Below are 22,912 nucleotides of genomic sequence, written 5' to 3'. Positions count from 1 at the left end.
GAAGCTCCTGTCAGACTCCCTGCCGGAGAGGGGCGGCTCTACCTTGGGGGACTGCTGAGCCAAGTGTCTGCCCTTCCCTAGTCTTGAGGGCACTTGGCCCTCGTGTCCCCCATGCCCTCCCTGGAGAAGAGCTGCACCAAGCCTCCCCCCACCCCCCACCGTGTGGAGCGGTAGGTGGCCTGCCGGGGCACTCACCACTGCCAAGCCTCAGAAGCAGCACGTCCTGGAGCCTCCGGTTGAGGTCCCGGAGCTCCTTCATTTCCGACACCAGTGCCCCGTACTCCTTGAGCTTCTTGGCCTGCTGGACCAGCTGCCTCCGAGTCCGCTCCAGCTCCTGCTGGAGGTGGCGCATCTCCTCCTGCTGCTGCTGGTAGTTGCGCAGCAGCTCCTCATACAGAGCCCGGGGCACGACGGCATCCTCCAGACTGTCCATGTCCTCCGTGCCCGGCGAGGCCTCCACGAAGACCTCCTCCGGACACGTGCTGTGGCCCAGGCTCAGGCCGTTCTGCTTCTCCAGCCGGGCCACCACGGCCTCAATGCTCTTATGCGCCGCTTCGCTCGGCTTCCGCCCCTCGGGTCTCTGTGTAGGACAACGAGAATCAGTTCAGGCAAGGGCAGCTGGGACTTTCTTGGACTGCGGCTCAATATTTCCCCAGACAATCCTAGAATCACAGAACCACAGAACATCAGTGCCTGGAGAAACCTGTGCAAACACTCAAAGCCTTTCATTTTACAAACGGGGAAACGGAGATTCGAGGTGGGGAAGGGTCTTGCCTAAGGTCACACAGTCAGTTGGTGACAGAGCCGGGACTCTGGTTTCCCAGGCCGGTGCTCTATCCCTTCTATGGCTCTGCCTCCGGGGAGCATAGTCCATCATGCCCACCCTCGCCAACTCCAGCCCCACCCCACCCCCAGGGCCTAGGCCGTGACTTGCTCACAGGGGTGTTAGATGTTTATCAGTGGAGAATCTGTGAGAAATCAGGCCAGGCCAAACCATCCCAGGGGAGTCCACACTCAAATCTCTTCAACAACAGAAACATAAAAGGCAAAACACCCCAAGACAAAACAAAACACCCACCTCCCCCTCCCCCAACACACAAAAACCAAAGGGCATTCCACCAGTAATATTTTCCTCAAGAATGCTTTCATTGGGAAGGACGCTAAGAACTCTAATCTGTTCTAATCGAGGGCAGGAGCCGTGTCTTATTTTCTCTGTTTCTCCACTGCCTACTCAGAACTGGCACTTGGCAGGGGCTTGATAAATGTTTACTTAACTGAAAAGTTCAAAGAATGCAGGAACTGCAAGTTCCTTCAGTTTAACTCCCTCATTTTCCAGGTGAGGACACTGAGGCTCCGAGAGGGGAAGGACCACGCTTGGGCTCATGTGGTGAGCTTGCAGACAGAGCAGATCCAGAACCTGGAGCCCCGCTTCCAATACGAGAGGCCCCCTCCCCCACATTTGCCAGCCTCTCCTCAGACTCTCGCCAAGATGAAGCTCAGCAAGACAGTGGATATACAGAGCATAGTTCATTGAGAAGAAAATTATCCAGGACTATCTAGGGGCTGGGGTTACAGCTGCCTGAGGAAATTTCAGCTCAAGTAGACAAAGCTTCCATTGTGGGGGAGTGGGAGTTACAGGACCAACTGAATTCCTCACTCAGGGCAGGAGGACCAGGCGCTCTCCCGATTGGGGCACTTCTGGGAGGGTGCAGACAACTAAGGATAGCGGATTCCAGACAAACTAACTGAGTCAGGTCAAGCTTGCCTTAACCTCTCGATAAATTTCTGGGTGTTTAATGAAAAAACAAAACAAAACAAAAACAACATGGTGCTGAGATTGAGTTACATGACAAAAATCCTATCCTATAATTTTATCCATCGGGATAAGTTGCTGCTAGTTTAGATGAACTTATCCGCTAAAATTGTACTGATCACTTGAGATAACTGTCTGCATCACTACACTGTGAGACCAGCAAGGGCAGTGACCACGTCTTCCTCGTCTCCTTGACCAGGGACAGGGCCAGGCCCACAGCACAGGTGCAATGGATGCATCACCTGAACCAAGATGCATCTTTGGGACTGTGCCCTGGGGCCGTCCTTGGCCTTGTGTCCAATATCAGACCACGGTCAATGAAGAAGGCAGCCTTCTTTCTCCTCCCTTCCTCTGGGGTACCCATTCTATAGAAAAAAACGTCTGGTTTGTTGAACAAGATATTCAGTGGGTTTACAGAAAGCTAGAGGAGACCCAACTGGGAAGCACATCAAAGGAAATACAACTTCATGTAAAAGTTTTCTTTCAACCCAGGGTCCACAAACTCCTTTGTGTAATCCTGGCACATTCTGCTTCCTATTGAGTCTACCCTTAGCTGTTTGGGGCAATCTGATAGTGACTGGCTCTGAACTACTGCCCGAGAATGACTGTTTAATATTCCTGGAGCTCAGAGCTGTAGGCCACAGAGGAAAGGGCACTGTTCCAAATACTCAGCAGTGATGATACTGCCGAGATGGGGCAGTTGAGTAGTGCGTGGTGGCACAGCATGACTCAGGGCTCCTGGAAAGCTGGCCAGCAAGGCAAATGCACACTGGTTGTCCCAAGACTCACCCAACCTGAAAAAAATCCCCAGAAAACATTTCTATGGGGCAAAGAGGCCAGAGGGGAACTCGTTAGCTATCAAGACTCTGACAATGTCCCCATGAACTTCCAAAAAGAAAAAAAAAGGGAAAGATTTTGTTACCTTGATGTGTCTAAGCTGTAAATCTTCATCCCCATAATCTTTAACCTCCCCATCTTCTTCTACGTGATTGAGAGAAAGTTTGGGGATTTTTATTTTCTTCTGCATCACACTGTTTTCAAGGTCAGATTTGTCTTCTAAAATGCATATCAAGAGAACAAGGTTCATTATGAGTCAAAACGCTCAAAATACCCATAACCTAAAATGCAAGCGAATGACTGAGGCCAGACCAGTTAAAAAGGAAAAGCAAACAAACCCAAGACCTGTCCCGCCTGCATGAAGGCTCCTAAAAGCAGCAGTGCAGGTCAAGCTCTACGGTCAGAGGCGTACGCTGTAAGCACCACTGTACAAAGCACTGAAATCGTGTCCAGTAATTTTGCTTAGGGGTTGTGTCAAGCATACCTTAAAGGGTAGCCTTTCATGGAATCTTGGAACTGGAATGGCCGTTAGATTGCTATTTGGTTTAAACTAGCCTGTGGATCCCTCAACAACCAAGATCCTTCCAAGCCAAGTGAATTCTCAGGAAAATGTGGTGTTTTTCTGCCATCTCAGGTGCCAGTAAGCATGAAAGGGATGACGGCTCTTCTGGAGGCAGGGCCTCCCCACAGTCCCGACACAGGACAGGCTGAGGTCAAGACAGACAGAAGAAGAGTTAACAGGTAACATTTACTGCCTTTTTACTGGAATCAGATCACAGAACGACAGAGTTTGAGGGGCCCTGCTGACCAACTGGCCCAACTCTCTCATTTCACAGATGAGGGAACTCAAACCCAGAGGAAAGAAGGGGCCTGCCCAAGGCAGGAGTCTGAGGAAGACCCAGGAGTCTGGCATCTCACCCAGTGCCTATGTGTGATAACCGTATACACCAATTTGAACTACGAACTAGAAGGTGCTACACAAATACAAGGGGATAGGACTTCTCACTTTCTCATTCTTTGAGCTCAACTTCAGACAATCTAAAAGAGAATTTTTTTTCCTCCTGCACAGATGTCAAAGTTTATCTCCCAGATCTGTCTTTCGCCGTAGATGTCAAAAGGAAAAATTCAAAGAGGAGAGTTCTAAAGGTAGAAAGTTGAACCTGGAGCTGGCCCCTTGTGGTAAATAGGTTGGGGTCTTATGTTCTGGGCTTGAACTGAGATTCTGGGAATTACTGTGTCTTTGATTCCTCAAAGGTTCCCACTGCTCTATCCCAAATGCACTTTCTAGCATGTTGCCCAATGCCGGATGTGGCACGTGGCCAGGTAGCTGGTTAAATACAGTCTCTGAGGGTCTTTATGTGTGAGTGTGTGTGTGTGCATGCATATGTGTGTGTGTTAAACACTCTCTTACACTTCCCCCAAGCCAGGCTTCTCTCTTCACAACTTGTTAGTAAAGCTGAGAAGGCAGCTTATAAGCACACAACTATTCTAGAATCTAGTCAAATGCCACATCTTCCCAAACAGTCATAGGAAGGGAGCCTGTTGGTGCTAGAGAGAGCTCAGTGGGAACCTCAGCTCCTGTGTGGCAGGCCGAGGAGGAAAGCGTGAGGCCTCTCACAGAGCTCAGGTGTGTGCTCTGTAACGAAGCTGGGGGGACGGCAGCAATAATTCACCTAACTCACCACACAGTGCCAAGTACACACGAGGCTCTCAACGAACACAACATTAAGACTGACACTAGCAACATGCTCGGAATCATTTTTATTTCCTTAAACATATGGTGAATAAAGATACAATTAAAAAAAAAATAAAGGAATGACTTAAGAAGGGTGTACAGTGCAAGGGACCTGCCCAGGAAAAATGACTAGTCTTTGTTAACAACCCTCTCCTGGTCAGAGGTGAAAACGGCCTTTCCCATTAACTGGAGGAACAATCCTCAGGTTCTGTTTTTCACAAGAAAGGCCTGTTTTTGTTCTTTTTGTGCCTATAAAACATAGCCAGTGAGCTAGGCCTGAACAATAGCAGGGACTGTGGTCTTTCCACAGAGCAGCAACTTCCTTCTCCTATAAATCATTGTAAACTCTACGTCAAAAAGCTGCTGAAATATAAAAGCTAAAGAAAGTGCTTCAAATAAAATTATCCCCAAATGGGGCAGCTAGGTGTTTTCACATGTGAAAAAACAGATACAGAGGATGAGAAGGTGGTGTTAGGACTTCTGAATGTGTTGGGGCAAAGCTCCCGAGCTAGTTGTCAGTTTGACAAATTCAAGGGCAAAGGTTTGAGATGTAGATGCCAAACTAGAAATGACAAGCTAGGCTCTGCCTCCCTGAGCTGAAACTGTGGAGCTACTGTGGAGCTCAGGTTCAAGGTGGCTGGAGAGAGGCGATCATTCAGATGCACAAAATGAGGTAATATTTGCACTGAGAACAATCCTCAGATCATCTCCTTCAACACTTTCAAAATACAGGTGAGGAGACTGAGGCTCCAGATGGTGAAGTCCACTCATCCATCCACTCAACGATGCAGGGGGCTGTAGGGAGAGCAGCACAGGCTGGGTGCTCATTCTGGAGAGCTCACTAATTGTGCAAGGTCACAGAAGTTAGTGTCAAAACAGGAACAGTATGAGAACCCCAGACCTGATAACCAGCATCCAGAGCATTTCTTCTTACACCTCAGCATAACATTTACTGATAATTTATACTTACAGGTTCTAGCCTGGGCCCCAGAACATGGAGCCTGAGCACCCAACTGTGGGGGCACAAGATAAAAACCAAGGAAAAAGATAAGCCAAGATCTCACATGGTGAGTTTGCATAAGGGGGAAGTAACTGCTATAGGATCTCAGAGCCAAGGGAGATCACTTTGGTCAGTGCAACCATGGCAGGCTTCTGAAAGGAGGCGGCATCTGAGCTAGACTCCTTACTGCGTGATCTTGGGTAAGTTACTTTACATCTCTGATCCTGCTTCCTCATCTGTGCCTCAATCATTCTGCCAGGATGCTGGGAAGATGACCACTTCTGTATCAAGTTCTATTAAGTACTTGATGGAAGTGAATGGTACGTGGGCAGTCAGTGCTCATCAAAGGACAGCTATATAAGGATGGTAAGGATCCAGATCACATAAAAGGGACAAAGACTAGAAACTTAAAAAGGAAGGCTGGGAAACTATTTAGACTGGAATGCTTATAAAACATGGTTCAATTACAGGCAGAAGAAAGAGGTGAGGGAGGAAGTGAAGGTGACTGGGGCTTAGAGAATAAATGGCCTTGAATGCCGAGGTAAGAGGAACTGAGGTCAGCAAACAGGTGTGGAAAAAACTACGAGTCAGACAACCTGGATTCCAAGTCCAGTCCTGCCATTTGGTGGGGCAAGATGTCAGGCAAGCTTGCAATATCAATGAGTGGCATTTTTCTTTTTCTGTAGAAATGGAGATAGAATGTACCTCAAGTGGGAATCAAATGAAAGCAAGAGCCCTGTGTATGTGGTGCATGGCAGAGCTCAGGAGAGCCTGCTGCTGGCTTAGAGCCTTCTGTCGACTTGCTTTTTTCAGATGGAGACCTGCCCTGCTGCCTGCCTGCAGTGCTCCACTCCCTGACAGCAGGAGGCCCCTCCCCTACCAGCTAGCTATACCCAAGGCTCCATGCTCTCCCATGTAACTGGAATGTCCCTAATCTTTCCTGTCTGCTTGACAAACTCCACTCAACCTCCATTTCTCTCCTCCTTCTTCCTCCAAGGCCCCCGTACACATCGTACATACCTCTCTGTAGCCTCTTTTCTCACCACGTTGCAATCATCAGGTTTGAGGTCTACCTTCCCCACTGGAGTGTGAGTAACCTCAGGACAAGGCCCATGTCCTAGGCCTGGCCATACAATAGGGACTCATCAAACAAAAATGTTTAATGCAAGAATAATAAAAATGAGGCTACACCAATAGTATAAAAAAAGATGCTCACAATCACCAGTCATTAGGAAAAGGCAAATCAAAAACATAATGAGATACCACTTTGCAAGAAGATGGCCATAGTAAAAAAAAAAAAAAAAAAAAAAGGAACAGAGAAGAAATGCAACAAACGTTGGGAGGATGTGGAGAAACCGGAACCCTCGTTCATTCCTGGTGGTCATGTAAAATGGGGCAGCCGTTGACAATTCCTCAAAATGTTAAATATAAAATTATCATATGACCCAGCATTCCACTTTCAGGTATACACATAAGAGAGATGAAAACATATCTACAAAAACTTGTGCATGAATGTTCACAGCACCACTCTTCATGATAGGTAAAAGGTGGAAACAACTCAATTGCTTATCAGTTGATGAATGGATAAAAAAATGTGGTCTAGCCACGCAATGGAATATTATGCAGCCATAAAAATAAATGAAGTATGGTAGATGCTACAACATGATGAATCCTAAAAACATTATGCTAAGTGAAAAAAGCCAGATACAAAGTCCACATGTTGTCTGATTCCACGTGTGTGGCATGCCAGAAGAGGCAAATCCATAGAGCAGGTAGCAGATTAATGTGTGCCAGGAGCCCTGGGGGGAGAGGCAATGACAAATGGCCACTCAGTGGGTCACAGATTTCCTGTGTGTGTATGTGTGTGTGATGAAAATATTCTGGAATTGGACAGTGAAGATGGTTACAAAACACAGCGAATATACTAAGAACCACTGATTTGTACATATTTAAAAATGGTTAAAACAGTGAATTTTATGTTACTATACTTCAACTAAAAAACAGGCTACCACTTGAAGAATGTCTACTACCTATCAGGTTTCACCATAAGGCTCTTTGCTTATTACTACACTTCACAACAACCCTGCAATTACGTAGTATTAGCCACACCTTTTTTCCCCACTAAAAAAGAAATGAGATTCACAGAAGGCCTCAAACCACCCAGATGGGAAGGTGCAGAGCCAAAATTTGATCTAGGTCTCTCTACCTCCTAAGCCCATGTTTATCCTCTCTAAAAAGAGGCCTGCAACATGGCAGAACCAGAATAAATACTGAATGAATGAAGGATGGGTAAGGATGAAAACATCCAAATTCCCCAGTCCAGAGATCAAAGCAGAAGACCACTTTACTCCCACTCTCCTTCCAGACACCTCTGTCCTCAGGAAGTCCCCAGAAAGCAGTGATCATCGCCAGGCATAACAGAAACAGGTTGTAGCCGGGCCTTGGGGCTTGGATGAATTCTTTGAAAAGGTAGACTCAGCAGTACAGGAGGTTCTGAAATGATAAGAGTGAGTTCCAGAAAGGAGCAGAAGCAGATCGTCCCTCCAATCCTATGACTCCTGATCTGGATACTTGGCTGGGGAGGATCTTGAGGCTCCTGAGAGCTAACTAGTTCTGGGTTCTGTGGTAACGCACATTAGTCTCCATCTTGACTGGTGCTCTAGGGATAAGGGCTCAAGAAGACCCGGGGCCTCTGTTCATCCTTTTCTTCAGTCAGTGCACATTTACTGGGCTCTGTTTTGAGATGAACACAATACTAAGTGTCCCTTGTCTTTTGGACCCTTCCAACCCAGTATGTACTAAGAACCCCAACCGGAATGCAAGGTTTGACTTCCTGAGAGAGGCTGGCTCACGTGGGGCAAACCTCCAGTCTCCAGTCTTTCCTGACCCTAATCCTGATTGAAGGTGATACCTCACATCTACATCTAGTCCACAGAAGATTTACGAACAATCACTGTCATCATCAAACAGGAAAGAAATCGCTGGGACAAGGAGGTCCAAGATCTACTAAAAGCAGCACAGTCCTTTGAATGAGGTGGTCCTTGTTTGAAATTCCGGCTCTTACGCACACTAACTTTGGGAACTTGGGCAAGCTACTTAACCCGTCTGGGTCTCAGGTTCATTATCCGTAACATGGAAATGATAAACTGTTTTCTAAAAGATGGTGCGTGTAAAACACCCAGCACAGAGCCTTGCTTGTCATAGGTGTTCAATGAATAGCTGCTCTCAGTCTGTCCCTATGGGTCCCGTGCTTGGCTTTTATCCCCTGACAAAGAGAACCACTGCAGGTACCTGCCACAGATGGAGACGTGATAAAAGAGATGTTTTGGGAAGATTAATGTGGCACTGGCAAGCAAGACGGATGAGGTGTGAGGAGGAGACTGAACACAGGGTGACAAGAAGCTATAACTCTTGACTGGTCACATTAATGAAGGTGAACAGTGGTGTGGATCATCTAGGACAGCAAATAACTTCATGTAGCATTTTAATGTAGCTTTGGAGTGTGCTTGTGGCTTGGAATTCCAGGAAACCACATAAGAAACTAGCAGTGGACTCAGACGGACAAGGAAAACGCTCTAGTCAACCTGCTTTTAAACTGTTCCAAGCTTAAGACTAAATAATCAGTTCTCCTGTAAACAAATATGTAGCCTCTGAAGAGACAACCTTTACTGATTCTGACTTTCTAATTTTCAAGGCAAAAAAAAAAAAACACCAAGGATTTGGACATCAACTATTTCCTCCTCCTTTCCAGCTGCTGTGATATCAGCTAATTGCATCCATCCATGCGACAAATACTGAGTAAGCACCTACTATGTGCCAGGGCCCACGCCAAATTCTTTACAGACATCTATACATTTAATCTCCATAATGGCTCCACTGAGGCAGAAACTGAGGCTCAAAGAAGTGAGATGGGTTGCCGAAGACATCAAGCTATTATATAGCAGAGATAGCATCTCAAATCAGGTCTGCATGACACTTGGGCCCTGTTCCTATCATGTAATCATCCTATAGGAAGAACAACAGAAAAATGACCAAGTTGCTAAAACTTCCTCAACTGAACTAAAAGGCACATATAAAATGATGAGTGTGTCAATATAACTTCCAAAGTGCCTGCCTTTCTCCTAAGACCTTGCTTACACCCAAAAGAATGCCATGATAAATTCCCAAACTGAGCTGAGCACTGTACCAGTATGAATAGATGGCAGACTCCTGAACTACAAGCTTATCAAGTCCCCCAAGCTCTAAATAATCCCCATAGTCCTGATTCAAAGTCGTAAAATCCAGTAGAAGCTACTCTTCAGAAATATAGAAGAACCTGGTATCCGATATTAACCTGAGAGAGAGAGAGAGAGAGAGAGAGAAAGAGAGAAACATCCCATTAATGGAGGCAGAGTAATAAGCAAATAGCGTTTTAGAAAATAGGCAGGTGGACAGAAAACGCGAAGCAAGTCTGTCTTCAAAAGTGAAAAAAGTCCTGAAGAATCTGTAGTATACAGGAAAAATGAGAGAAGGATTGTCTTGACTCCCATTTTGCATAAAATCATGCTGGATCATGGAAAGGATCCAAAAGCAGAGAGTTGAATGTGGTGTGGGTTTGTTAGCCAGGATGAAATTCTGAGAAGCTAAACATAAAATGTGTACAAAGGTTTGTCTTGTTTTAAAAATATCTACATGCAAGTTTGAAGTTTTTCGTATGTACAAAAATCCTATAAAGTCTTATGATGTTTGCATTAAAAACAGACATGCCACAAAGAAGACATGCACGTTGTGTTCTCTAGCCTATGGTGTTTGTTTTCATAAAATCCAAGGCAGACAAAATTCTCAAGTTTCAAGGATTATATCCAGTCAAGACAACACAAAGAAGAGTGCCTGATGTGGTAGAGCAGAAAGAAATCAGGCGACACTGGTTCGAGGGCTGGCTCTGCAACTGCCTCTCTGGCTGTCAGCTCCTCTTCCTCTTGGTTTTCTTCTCTGAAAAACACAGGGACTAGATGAGAAGACCTTACCAGGTCCTTCAGCTCTGTAACCATGGGCCAGTCATCCGGAATTCTAGGTCTCTTTCTCTTCTGTGCAGGGCAGAGTAAGAGTAGATGACCTAATCCCTCCCGGTGGGCACACTACAAGAAATGTCCTGATGCCATTCAAAAAAGGAGGCAAAGAAACCGCTAACTGGGTTTCAGTAGGTCTCCTCACTCTCACTCCCGCTGCCTCACTGGCCTTGGCACAGGGCTGGGGCACGAACAAAACCAGGAACTTCATCCTGCTGGCTCATTTGCTGGGGTAAGAAATGGCCCCAGCACAGGGTCACAAAGGGGCAAAACAAACAAAGGATAACTAGCCTTTCATGCTGAAGCCAAGCCCCAGGAGGATTTAAAACACGCATGTTAAATTTTAAACTTGTCTGCTTCTTACATGTGCTTGTTCCTCTAAAATCAGTCCTTTCCACAAACGGTGGTACGCAAGCTGTTCTCTTCCCAGGAACTCCTAGCCACCACAGTCCTTAATAGCTGCCTTTATTGAGCAACTACCTACTATGTGCCAGGGGCACTTTTCTGTATCCCCTAGCTAAGTAACACAGTGGGCAAGCAGCGAATTACCATCTCTACATCACACGTGAGCACTGGAGACTGAGGGAGGTGAATTAATCTCACATCACTTCTAAGTAGCAGAGTTACCACTGGAACCCAGACTGTCTGACTTCAGAGCCCATTTTCTTTCAGTTTTTTAATACTTCTGCCTTAATACTTAAGGAGCTGACCTAGAGGTCACCTAACCAAATTCTCCCATAGGGCAGGATTCCATTCCAGAATATTCTTGATGTGCTCACCACCTCCAGTGAGCATGAACTCATCATGATGCTGGAAGACCTTTCAATTGTTCATCTGCTCTCTCTGCTACTACCATGTTGCTCCCACCAATCCCTATGAATTCCACTCTTTGTATCCAACTCTGCTTTCTGGACCCCAAAGAACAGGACTGATCCTTCCTCCACTGGGAGCAAAACTCAGAAACTGAACACTACCAAAATATCATGCCATGCAAATCTTTTCTTCACTTCCATATATATTTAGCTGCCCTATTCTATGTCTAACCAAAAGCTCAGAGGAAGAAACAGTTGTATGTAGTTAAGAGAAACAAAAACAAGCCTAGATCTGGGATCCAAAGACCTCTCTCTCAGCTTGATTTTCAGGACACCCATCTGCCCTGCTTATCACTCAATTCTCTCTCCATCCGTCTCTGGTCGTTTCTTCCAGTCACCTTTTTTGGGCTCTTCCTCTTCAGCTGTGCCCTTAAAAGCTGATGTTCTGAACAGTTCTGCCTTGCATGATTCTTTACTCTGCACCGTCTACCGCTGTGACCTCACCAGTCCTGTGGCTAATGACTTCCACATTTGGATCTCCAGCCCAGTTTCAGAGTGCTGTCCTGAACCTTGACCACATGCCTGAATGCTCTCCTGGAGCGTCCACCCAGCTGTCTCACGGGCCTCTAAGATTCCACCTGTCTCCAGCTAACCTCATCACCTCCTCTTCCAACCAACTGCTCTTCTAGTGCTCCCCACGGAGGAAGGAGAGGCCAGATCACCACATCATTCTCACCACAACCAGGCAGTGGCCAAGTTCCATGGATCCTCCTTTCTTAGTCCATCTCAGACCCATCATGACCACTGCCACCTTACTTTAGGAGTCACGCTTCCTGAATGAACTGACCCACACTTCTCCGCAAGCCCTGAGCATGTGGGAAGACAGAGCCATTGCCTGGCACCTACAGTTCCTGCTAGATAACTGTCTGAAGAGCCTGCTTCTCCCAGGTCAGACGAGTAGCCCTCTTCATGGGGATGCAGACAAAGTATACAGAGATTCCTAGCACTGAACCTGGAACCTGATGAGTACTTCATAAATAGTTAACAAATTAGTACTAGAAAGCAAAACACAATGCCCATTCCTCTGCATTTCCCTTCAGCATATGGCTGTCCATCTCGTAGAACTCAATACCCACAAAACTTAAATAAATCAGAGAAAACCTCTTCAGGGCACGTACGCTCTTCTGGTAAGCATTTTAAAATGAAGAGTACATACATCTTTCTCTTGAAGGAGCTTATAAGACAAAGCAGGTAGACACCGTGGAAAGAGAACTAATCCTGGAGTCAAAGATCTAAACATGAATCCCACTTTTCTGGTGTGCTTTTATTTTATTTATTATTTTTCTGGCGTGTTTTTAAAAACAAAAACTAGTGTGTTCTTGAATAACAGAACATTACACAAAAGAGTATGACCTCAGCTTGCTTGGGGCAATGTTTTCTTTCACCCTGTGAGCTAGAACTCTGAAGTACTCTGTAGCACGTACCATTTCGTTGTAAGGAATATGTGGTTCTTGAACAAGAGAAATCACATCAGACTAAGCCTGCAATGGTTAACATTTCAGTGGAATCTGAAACAGATGACAGCAGGCAAGTTCCAATCTTTGCTCCAATGTGTATTAGCAGAACATGTCAAAACCTAAATTAAAAGTTTTCACTCGCTTTTTTTTTTAAAAAAATAAATCCTTTTGTTGGCAGTCTCTCACTGATGACATGCAACAATCTTTGCATATGAAATCGGCTAGTCCCCTGCTTCGCTGCTAACTTTGTAGAAGTTCCAAAACATTTCTGGAGCAAGTGATCTATTTGGACTGACAATGCCAAGCTGGGACCTGAGCCCTGAATGAGCTAAAATTACCAAAGCAAGAAGAACGTGGCTTTGGAAGCTATTTCCCCCAAGTGTGGGGTTTTTCTAGTCAAGGCAGTGATAAAGAATGTTGACTTTTTCCAGATGAACAACACTGAATGAAACCTCAAAATCCCACTGCAGGTTTCTGCTCTGAAAAACAAGTTGCTGCTACAGAGGTTCCTGTCCTTCCCGACTTCCGCTTCCTAAACATAATAAATACACCTGTCTTCCCAAAGTTCATGAGTTCAGCATGGGCTGGCTGGTGTGGACCATGTGCTGGGCACTGCAGATGCAGAGACAAGGAAGGCAGGGCCCTGTCCTGGAGGAGATCACTGGCTGCTAAGGAAGATACGCACATTCACGACTAACTGAAGCAAAACACAAAATGCTAAGATCCATAAGCAAGAGACAAGCAGAGTAAAGGGAGAGCTCTGAGGAGGGAGTGTCCCCCCTGGGGGCAGAGGGTAGGGCAGGGAATACCCTTGAGGCTTGCGGGGTCGGGTCGGGGGGGGGGGGCTTCTAGTATATTTTGTCTAGTATATTTTGTGTGTGGGGGTATATTCTCAAGAGGGAATGAAACACCACAGGTCTAGGGAAAGTGAGAACAGTGGGCAAAGCTGGAGAAGTAGTGTGGGGCTGGGGCCACTACAAATGCTAGGCGGAGAAGCTGACGTTTAATTTAGAGGCAACAGGGAACTATAGAAGGTTCTAAGGAGAGGTGAATTGACCCAAGACTGTGTTTTAGAAGATTATTTGGACAGCAACTTAGAAAAGAGGCTGGAGACAGGGTGAGCAATTAGAGGGTCCTTGCACTGGTTTAGACAAATAAAGCTGCTACAGGCCTGAATGCAGGCAGTGGGACTGGAGCTGGAAAGGGAAGGCTTAAAGAAGAATCTGGACAGCGCACCTAGAATCAGCCCTTTCTCTGCCCCCACCTTTGCCCCTTCCCCACCAGTGCCTGGCTTCTACCTCTAGTTAGCACTCATGTCAAGTCCTAAGACTACATATTCCTTGAGGATAATGCCCACTTCTTCTTCATCAGTCTGCCCCTGACAAAAACCTATATTCTGCAGGGCCTGAGAAGTGAACTCTGTGGCCCCAGGTCATGCTGTCATTCAGAGCCAGCACCTCCGATGTCCTGGTGCACTGGTGCCTTTGCTTACTACAGCACTGGGCCTGGCATACAGGAAGTAGTAAGGGGGTATTTGAGAACAAAAGGAATTTAGCACGCCCAAATAATAATAACAGAGCATAGGCGCTTGGATAGAATGATGTGATATTGTAAGACTCTCAGCCTAGAGAACCAGTGTTTGCCCTGTAGAAACCACCAAATTCAGTACCAAGAGCCCCAGTAGCCCGCCAAACTGCAGTTAGATAATGGTGAGCTCTCTACATGAGCTCTCATTCTCACAACCTGTTTGGCAAATAAAGGACAATGAGCAAGGAGAGACCAAAGGTCAACCAAGTCTTGAGATATGTGGTTCTCCTGTGGAGGATGGGAGCTCCTTGGAGATTTCCTCAGGAAAATGACAACTGAAGGAAGAGAGGGCAAGGTAGTGTGTGTGCGCTCTAGGAGGGATGCTGGTAAGACAGGAAGAGGAAGAGCAGAATGGGGTTGAGAACTCAGAAATGAAAACTGTCCACTGGCTCAAAAACTTGCCTTGAGCCCCAAGCTTCATGGTCATTTCTCCCATTTGCTTTCACTCCTTGCTTGCATGCTGTATGCCTAATAGGAACATCAGCTACTTTATGAAGGAGAGTGCCAAGCAGGGCCTGTGTTCTGAGGCTAGCTTTGCCATTTATTAGCAGGTGAGTCTCTGAGCCTCAGTGTCCTCAGAGATCAAGAGCAATCTCTACCAACAGGGTTCCAGGGAGGACGAGCAGGGACAACGCACAGGCACATAGTGAAACTATCAATAAAGGTGGGTTTGTTTCTTTTTCCCTTGGACTGAAATTGCCCTTTGTTGAGAAGAGGGCTATCTCATAGGGTCTGACACACATGAAACCATGTCCCACAGCAGCTGGCTTTGACATTTTCTGGATTCAAGAAAAGGTCCACTTGAACACAGCTCTGGGTTGGCCTGGGCAAATACTCAGTAAAGTACCACACTTCTCACCAACAGCCATGAAGTAGCCTGAAAACTGTCCCTTGAACCCAGGCCGTTGGTGCCAGAGAGGGATCAACTACTCGTGGTTAATTCACTAACACAAAGCCATCTCAACCTTCCCCTGGAGAGCTCACCTCCTCCCATCTGATGCCACAACACAGTGGTATTTATAGCTGGGAGATGCCAGAAGACAGCTCTTTAAGAGGAAGTGACTGCCAGCAATTCTCAGAGCCGCCACATTCAAGTCAAGATGGAGTTTTAAGACACATAGGAGAGTTCTCTCAGGGTGAATGAATCCCCAAACCCACCCTGGCCCTTCTAGCCAGATCTGCAGCCAGGGCAGCAGCGCCAATTTAAAAATTAACCAGCTGATTGGAATTTGAAATGTGGTCTAGCCAACCTCAAGTTGGTTCCCCCATCACTGCCCACCTCCCCCACCTCCGCCGTCTCCTCCCAAAAAAGTAGTGAGGAGGTGGGGGAGAGCGTTTTTCAAATCACTTTGCTCAAACTGGCGCCATGGTTCTTCTCTGGATCTGCTCTGCCAACTTCCAGATGTTGCCTAGATTTTTTGTGTTGTTTTTAATAACCCTAGAGATTTATCAACATTCCAACTTGGAGGATGTAAAGTCTATAGATTCAAGATTCATGGTTCTCAGACCAAGAACTACATGTCTTACTTATGAGAACTTTCTTCGATTTTTAAAATCAGAGTCAGTGAGGGCCGCCACTGCCTCGCAGCCTCTCTGAGGTGCTTGAAGAGCCAAGCCATGTTCATGTTTGCTGAATGAATAAATGAATGAATGGACAATCTCTAATGGTGGGAAACAATCATTACGCACCAAGCCACATACATACCACTGACTCCTTCTGACATACATGGCTTCCCCCTCTCCTGAGGCCCTTCCAGATCTAGGAGTATAATACAATCATCAAGAAGCATAACTTCTTTTTTTCTAGCCCAAGCAAAGCTGAGGTTACAGCCTAGTTACAACTTCCTCAGGCCTATACTCTTAGGGAATAATCATCCAGTCCCTTCCCTTGGGTAATTAAAAGCAAACAAACAATAAAACCAAATCAGCTACACAGGTTTCCCTTTTCTACATACTTCTCCTCATTCTGTTTTTCTGGACCCAGCTGTCACCAGGTGTTGTGAATGGGTCTACTCCACTATACCCTAGGGCTTGCCAGAGGGGTGGTAAGGGTGCAGTCTGTCAAAAAGTACTCAGGGTGCCGGTGGATTTTTAGTTCTTCTTCCACTCCTTGAGTGCAAACCTGCCTTCCAAAGGCCACAGGAGGTGCTGTAAAGGAACTGGAGTCATGGGCTGGAGCTCTAATCCATTGCTCATTTGCCATGGGACCCTAGGCAGGTCACTTCTCGGTTTCAAGCCAGTTTCTCTATCTGCCACATTTAAATACGATCACATGCTGGCTTCATCTTTCAGGACAAATGTGAGAAAGCAAAAAAAAAAAAAAGCTGGAAGAATTGGGAAAGGTCTTAAAACTACACCATCTTCATTCAGCTCCTAACCCTGGTCTTCCCTTGCAAGCAGAGAGCAGGCTGGCTGTCTCTGCCCACTCCGGGGTACCCCCACCCGCAGCAGCAGCTAAAAGGCTACTCCCTAGAACGGAAGTGATACTAACTTCTTCCTCTCATGTCTGTACCTAAGTCTCCTACTGCTAGCTGGGAAAGAGGGTCCACTGACTTTACAAAGGAAAAGGTGTCTCATGTAGCAGAAAGAACTTGGCGTAGTAGGCTGAAAGGGCTGGTTTCTTGTCCTGTCACCAGCTGAACCTCAGTGTCCTCATCTGTCAAAATGGGGCTGAGACCACCTACCTTGTCTATCTGTCAGGGCCCTGAGAAAGCAGGAATGGGAGGTCTGGTCTTATTCTGACCAGCAATTCTTTCTTTGCCCTCACTTCCTTCTCACTCAGAGAGCCTTCTGGGAGATTCAAAAGGGGTGTGGAGGCTCAGGGATGCTGAGTGCCACTACCTCTTCACCTCTGTCACCTAGCCAGGAAGGGGCAGGAGAGAGTAGCACCCAGCGATCAATGCCTCCCCATCCTGTCCAATGGTGACCGGGATGGGACAAGAATGTCACAGCTTCCCTCTGCGAAGAGGGACTCACACCTCGAAGAGTCTGACAATATCCACCTTGCCTCCTCAGTTCCAGGAGGCACCAAGGGCCTTAAAGGAAGAGAGACAGAAACTTGAGACGGAAGGAGCAGAGAGGGGAAGGACCAAAGAGAAGGTGAGAAGCAGAGAAATAAGAGTGCAAAGGAGGGGAGAGAAAAGAAAAAGTGAAGGAGCCAGGAGAACAGACAGAAACAGAAAGAGGACGACAGACACATACTGAGCGATGAAGACATACTGACAGCGCGGGAGTGTCGGGGAGGCGGGGAAGACAAAGGGGACCATCCGGTGTTTTTAACTGGTCTGGCCTTTTTGAGACCCCCATCCCCAAAAGAAAAGCCTAGGAGGCGGGCGGAGGAGGCCGGTGCGAGCAGAGGCTCCCCCCGACCCCCTCTACCCCGGGTCCCTGCCCCCGCGCGGGTCCCGCCGTCCCTCCCCGCCCGCTCGCTCACCTGCCAGCGCCAGGATCTGGGCCTTGTGGAGCAGCAGCGCACCCCAGTCACGGGGGGCGCGCGGGGGGCTCTCGGGCCCGGCGCCCAGCTCCTCCGGGCCCCGGTACACGGCGTACACCTTCTGGTTGTCAAAATCCAGCCGCGAGCGGGGGCTGAAGTCGCGCACGCACGACACTGGCAGCGCGTAGCAGACGTTGTCCTCCAGGAACCGCACAAAGGCGTACATGGTGGGCGCCGGGGGCGGGCCCCGGTCGGGCCGGTCAGCCCGCGGGGCGGGCGCGGAGGTGGGGACCCGGCGGGGGGCGCGAGCCGCGCGGCCGGGCCAGGGGGCGGGGGCGGCTCCCCGGGACCCGGGCTCCCCCCACTGTTATTGTTCCTGAAAGCACCGCTCTGCCAATCGGCTGCTCTCGCCTGGGCGCGGAAAAGAGGGGGGGGGGAAGGGGCGGGGGGCGGGTGGGGGGGGGCGTTTGGAAGCGCACCGCCACTCGCAAAGTCAGACCCGAGCAATCACAGCCGGAGCGCGATTCGCGCAGGGAGAGGAAAGGGCAGGGAGATTGAATTGCAATAATAATAATAATAACAGTAGCATTGCAGGAGAAGGAAAAAATGCATTGACCAAAAGTCGCGCTGCGTGCAGGGAGTATTATATTGCTTCAACAGTCGCGCTCAAAACAAACTGAATCGCAGCAAAACTGCATTGCAAAAGAGAGGAGAAAGTGTGAGAGAATGAACGCAGGGCCTGGGAGGGGGTCAAACTTGTTGGGATCCCTAAGTGTAAACTTGCACTTGCAAGTGAGCAGAATTTTGGAGTGTTTCAAATAATTGCAGCCACTCCTCTTAGCTCCTTTAGTTCGTGTATCTTTTTCCCTTCTTTCTTCTTTCTTCTTTTTCTTCTTTCTTTCTCCTTCTTCTTCTTTCTTCTTTCTTCTTTTTTTTTGCAAAACTGCCAACTCCTGCTGTGGGGAGGGTCAGTCAGCCAGAAACATTTCCCCAAAGCTGCCAAACTAGTTCTGACCAGAACTGGGGCTTGTCGGGGATTTCCAGTTGGACCAGCTGGCTGAGGTGGTGAAGGGCTGGTCGAGGGCAGCTCTCAGCCAGAGGGAGCAGGGGGCGCCCCTCTGCCCTGTAGTCTTTCTCCACTGAAGCACCTCCACCGCATGCCTTTCTTAGAGCTGGGACCAGTTGGAAAGAAGGAGGGAGTGGAGGTGTACTCTGAGGGAGGCAACCCCAGGATTAGCTGGGCATTTTGGAATGCCTTGAGTTCAGGAATGGAACTCCGTGGAATACCAGTCTTTGCTGTCCGCAGTATCATAGGCCCTTGGATGCCCCCAGACAAGCCCTGAACAACTAAAAAGGGGCTGACTGGGCTCTGCTCACAGGAACCACGTTCCACATCAGAGGGGGCCAGCACTCTCACAGGGATGCCTCCAAGAGGGTGGGCTTTTATACCAAATTTGGGTACTTTTATCCCCAGATAAAAGTTGCACCCTGCCCCAGACCTGGCACCTGGTAGGGACTAAAATTTTGTGTTGAGAAGAATAATAAATAGAAATCCTCATTCATCCAGCCATCCAGTAATTCATTCTTGTGTTCAAGCAACCAAATATTGTTTGGGTAAGCGCTATATGCCAGATTCTGGTTAGGCGCTAGTCACAGAGGGATGAACAAAATGGACAAAACCCCTAGATTCCTAGCAGTGTTTGATAGTATTATCAGAAACGGAGTCTTGGTTTTGGACACCTGGGCCAAAATTAGGTTACTAAATGAGTAACACCTTCCCTCTCCTTGAAACCCTTACAGTCCCATCCAGGAGTATTAAAAATGTGTAAGTGAGTAATTATATTATTGAGAGAAAAGTGTTCTCATAGAGCAATATTTGTTGGGGGTGGCAGACTTAATTAATGTTATATTTTTTAAAAAAATCATTTCATTGAACTCAAGCTGTAAGAAAAAGATAAATGCACAAAAATATTTCATAGTGGTGAGTGATTTTGTTTTCATTTGTGTTTTGCATTCATATATTTATATTTAACTATTTTTCCACAATAACTATTACTTTATGATCAGAAGGTCTTACATGTTATTTTTTAAAAAGCACCGTACTCGCATTTCAGATCAGCTACACTAATGATGAGGTAGATAAACCAAAACCCGCAAATTCTTTCATTGTGATTCGGGGATAATGTTATACAGGCAAACCCCATAAACATACACCTCCCTGATCCAAATGCACAGGTCAGATTAAGTTCCCTAAAGGCCGTAGTATATATGTGGTTGTAGCCAGATACGACCACGAGTTTCCTGATGCAATTGTTGGTCTGATTGCCTCACAAACTTGTGGAAAAAAAGAGGTGCCACACTGAGTTGTTCCAGAAGATTTACCTTCATGATTATGATTTCTTTGGACTAATCTTAAATGAGATTTTATCTTAAGAATACATTCCTGTGGTGGTCAAGGGGAAGTAATGTGTAGCAAGACTTCTGATAATTCACAAGATGGTTCATGCAGAGTTGGCCATATTTAATGAAAGTCCATGAAGCTCCAAACTGTGTTTGCAAAATAATTTCTAGTACCATGGCCAATATCCTCTACCATCTAAATGAATGAAGGTGACCACCAAGTACACCATCAGTCTCATCTTTCTTACCACCTTCCTGGACATAGTACATGCCAGATGCATTAAACTATTTGACATTTCCCAAGGTAGCATGCTCTATCAGATCCCAAGCCTTTATGCTTCTGTCCTCTTTCTGGGAAGTTCTTCCTCCTAGAGCTCATGCTGACATCAGCTTCCCCTGAAGACCAGCTCCAATGTCACCTCCTTTGTGAAGCCTTCCCCAACCACTAGCCCTCCTCAAGCACAGGCGGTCCTTGTCTCCTATTTTGTCTAGTACCTTTTTTCTTCGTTCCTTAGAGTGACCTCCTTGAGAGGGGACAAAAGCTGAGTAACGTCAGCATCGCTGGTTCCTGGCATAGTTATGTTTATAAAACAAACATGTTAAAGAAAGACATAGAGAGCATGAATTCCAAACCTCCTGCATGGCTTTTCTTAAAATCTGCCCCCTTTTCTCTGAGTTGTAGCTGAATTCAACTCTGTCTCATTCACAGTGACCAAAGGGTGGGGACTGGCTCCGCTCCTTTTGCGACAGATTTGTGAACATGTTAAATGTCACTGTACCCTCAGCTCAAGCAAATTCCCCATCCAAGTCACCATAAATAATTCTTACAAGGAGGTAGTTGCATGTCCCAAGAACCCAGAAAGAAGAAAAGAACAAACTGACACGGGCACCAGCAGAATAAACAGACTCAAATACATTTTGCATGTAGATGCACAGATCCTAGAGAGGAACGACAGGTACGGGATGCTCACCGAGACACCGCTGGACAGCCTAAGGGCAACAGAAAGATATCCCATGTTTCTGCTTCCCATGTGACCTGCACAGTCAGTCTTTAAACACAGCTCCATACACGGGTGCCTGGGAGGCTCAGCTGGTTAAGCGACTGCCTTCCGCTCAGGTCATGATCATGGAGTCCCGGGATCAAATCCAGAGGTCCACATCGGGCTCCCTGCTCAGCAGGGAGTCTCCTTCTCCCTTTGATCCTCCCCCCCTCATGCTCTTTCTTTCTCTCTCTCTCTCAAATAAATAAATAAACACAGTTCCATGGAGAAGCTGCTAAGTACTTCCTCTACCCTGGCGAAAATGGAGTCGAACTACCTCTTTGACTTGGAGGCAGTAGCCCGGGACTTTACACATGGCAGAAACCCAAGACGGGGGCTGATTTGTTGATGAGCAAGCAAAGGCAGTTCAAAAGTATAGATTTCAAATTTAAACAGGTGGTTAAAATGTCTGATTCAACCAAATCACAGCTGAATCCCCTCTTGATTACCCCACTCTAATGATTATCCATATGCCTCTTACACAATTCTAATGCCAGGAAGTTTACTACCACCCCTTAACTTTGGGACACTACTGATTGTGGATCCATGGACATGGAGGCCAAATCTTCTACCTTGTAGCTGTCACACTAGGTCTTATGTCAGTTCTTCAAATATGGAAAACTTGGGATCCCGTCTATGTAGGATCTTAACTATCTTCTGCTCAGACATCGCACTTCCTTCACCCATCTATCCATCACCTGGTTTCGGTGATGATAATTGTGGTATCTACTTTTTCTCCAAAGGTTACTCTAACCCATCCATGCCAAGCACCAGGCATATACATCTCAATTAATTTCACACCACACCCTTGAAGAAGTATGATTAACTTCATGACAGAGTTGGGAAAATGGAGACTTGGAGCAAAGCAGTTTGGCTCTGGCAGCCCTGAAGAGCTGCAGTCCCATTTGCGTTAGAGACAGTTTGCTTTAGAAGCAGTGTGGGGGAAGGATTGGAGGGGAGGCAAGACTGGGGAGTGGGAGGCCTCTGATGAGGCTGGATGTCCTGTGCCTGCCCCTCCTCAACTCCCTCTTTCTGGGGCCAAATGTACTTTGCCTTTCATCCAAGTCATTTTAATGGAGCAGAAAGCGTACACATCTGGGGCAGCTTTGCAACCGTGTCTCCATTGTGCCTTCCTATTGCGTTTTGCAGAGCCTTGGGTTAATGTCAAGCTCCTTCAGTTTAGCCAGCTGAAGCATGTTCAGTGGCAGCAGCAGGCCTTATGTTTCATATTATTGCATGGAATTCTCAGTGTACTTTGCAAAACTATTTTAAGGAGACCTGGGTTCTGTGAATTTTAAAAGCAATTGGAGCGTGTCTTTGCAACCTCTCCACTAATGATTGACCACATTTTTTCATGATTTTGCCTTTTCTTTTTTCCTGTGATATTTAATTTGACTTTTAAAGTCTCTGCTTTGAAATTCCCACTCCTGGCCCCCAGAAAAGTAGTGGATAGGTAGCCACGAGGCTCTGGACAGGCTTCGAGGCCCATGGCAGGCATTATCTTCAGCTGGGAACTCTTACCCCAAAGCAGGGGCATCAAGCCAGTGCATCCACGTGAACTTCCGATCATGAAGTCTGGCTGGATCTGGTTGTGGGTTTGGGGCAGCGGAAGAGAGTGGTCGTAAAGAAGGGGAAGGAAGGAAAGAGAGGAGTTGCTGCTGAGGACAAACACAAAAGCCAGTGAACACTG

At 47.0% G+C, this 22,912-nt stretch overlaps 2 protein-coding genes across 6 annotated transcripts in view; both read right to left on the bottom strand.

Annotated features, from left to right (window-relative positions):
* The window catches only part of BEND5 (BEN domain containing 5), a 48,208-nt gene extending 30,082 nt beyond the window's left edge, over positions 1 to 18,126 (bottom strand). Inside the window, exons 1-3 of one of the 3 annotated variants that reach the window (XM_032846640.1) lie at positions 17,783 to 18,109; positions 2,736 to 2,869; positions 196 to 580 (exon numbers count right to left, since the gene is read on the bottom strand). In XM_032846640.1, coding sequence (XP_032702531.1) covers positions 196 to 580; positions 2,736 to 2,869; positions 17,783 to 18,008 — 745 coding nt within the window. In that variant the 5' untranslated portion in view covers positions 18,009 to 18,109. Of the gene's footprint in view, positions 1 to 195; positions 581 to 2,735; positions 2,870 to 3,134; positions 3,358 to 17,782 lie in introns of those variants that run through there. The other 2 variants (XM_032846641.1, XM_032846639.1) reach the window with 2 other exon arrangements.
* The window catches only part of AGBL4 (ATP/GTP binding protein like 4), a 1,476,328-nt gene that overhangs the window by 226,273 nt on the left and 1,227,143 nt on the right, over positions 1 to 22,912 (bottom strand). The window lies entirely within an intron of this gene.

This window comes from Lontra canadensis, unplaced genomic scaffold, assembly GCF_010015895.1.
Source record: "Lontra canadensis isolate GAN:19392208 unplaced genomic scaffold, GSC_riverotter_1.0 scaffold179, whole genome shotgun sequence".
Classification (NCBI taxonomy): Eukaryota; Metazoa; Chordata; class Mammalia; order Carnivora; family Mustelidae; genus Lontra; species Lontra canadensis.
Note: the sequence above shows the minus strand (reverse complement) of the source record. Positions and strands in the feature narration are given on the sequence as shown.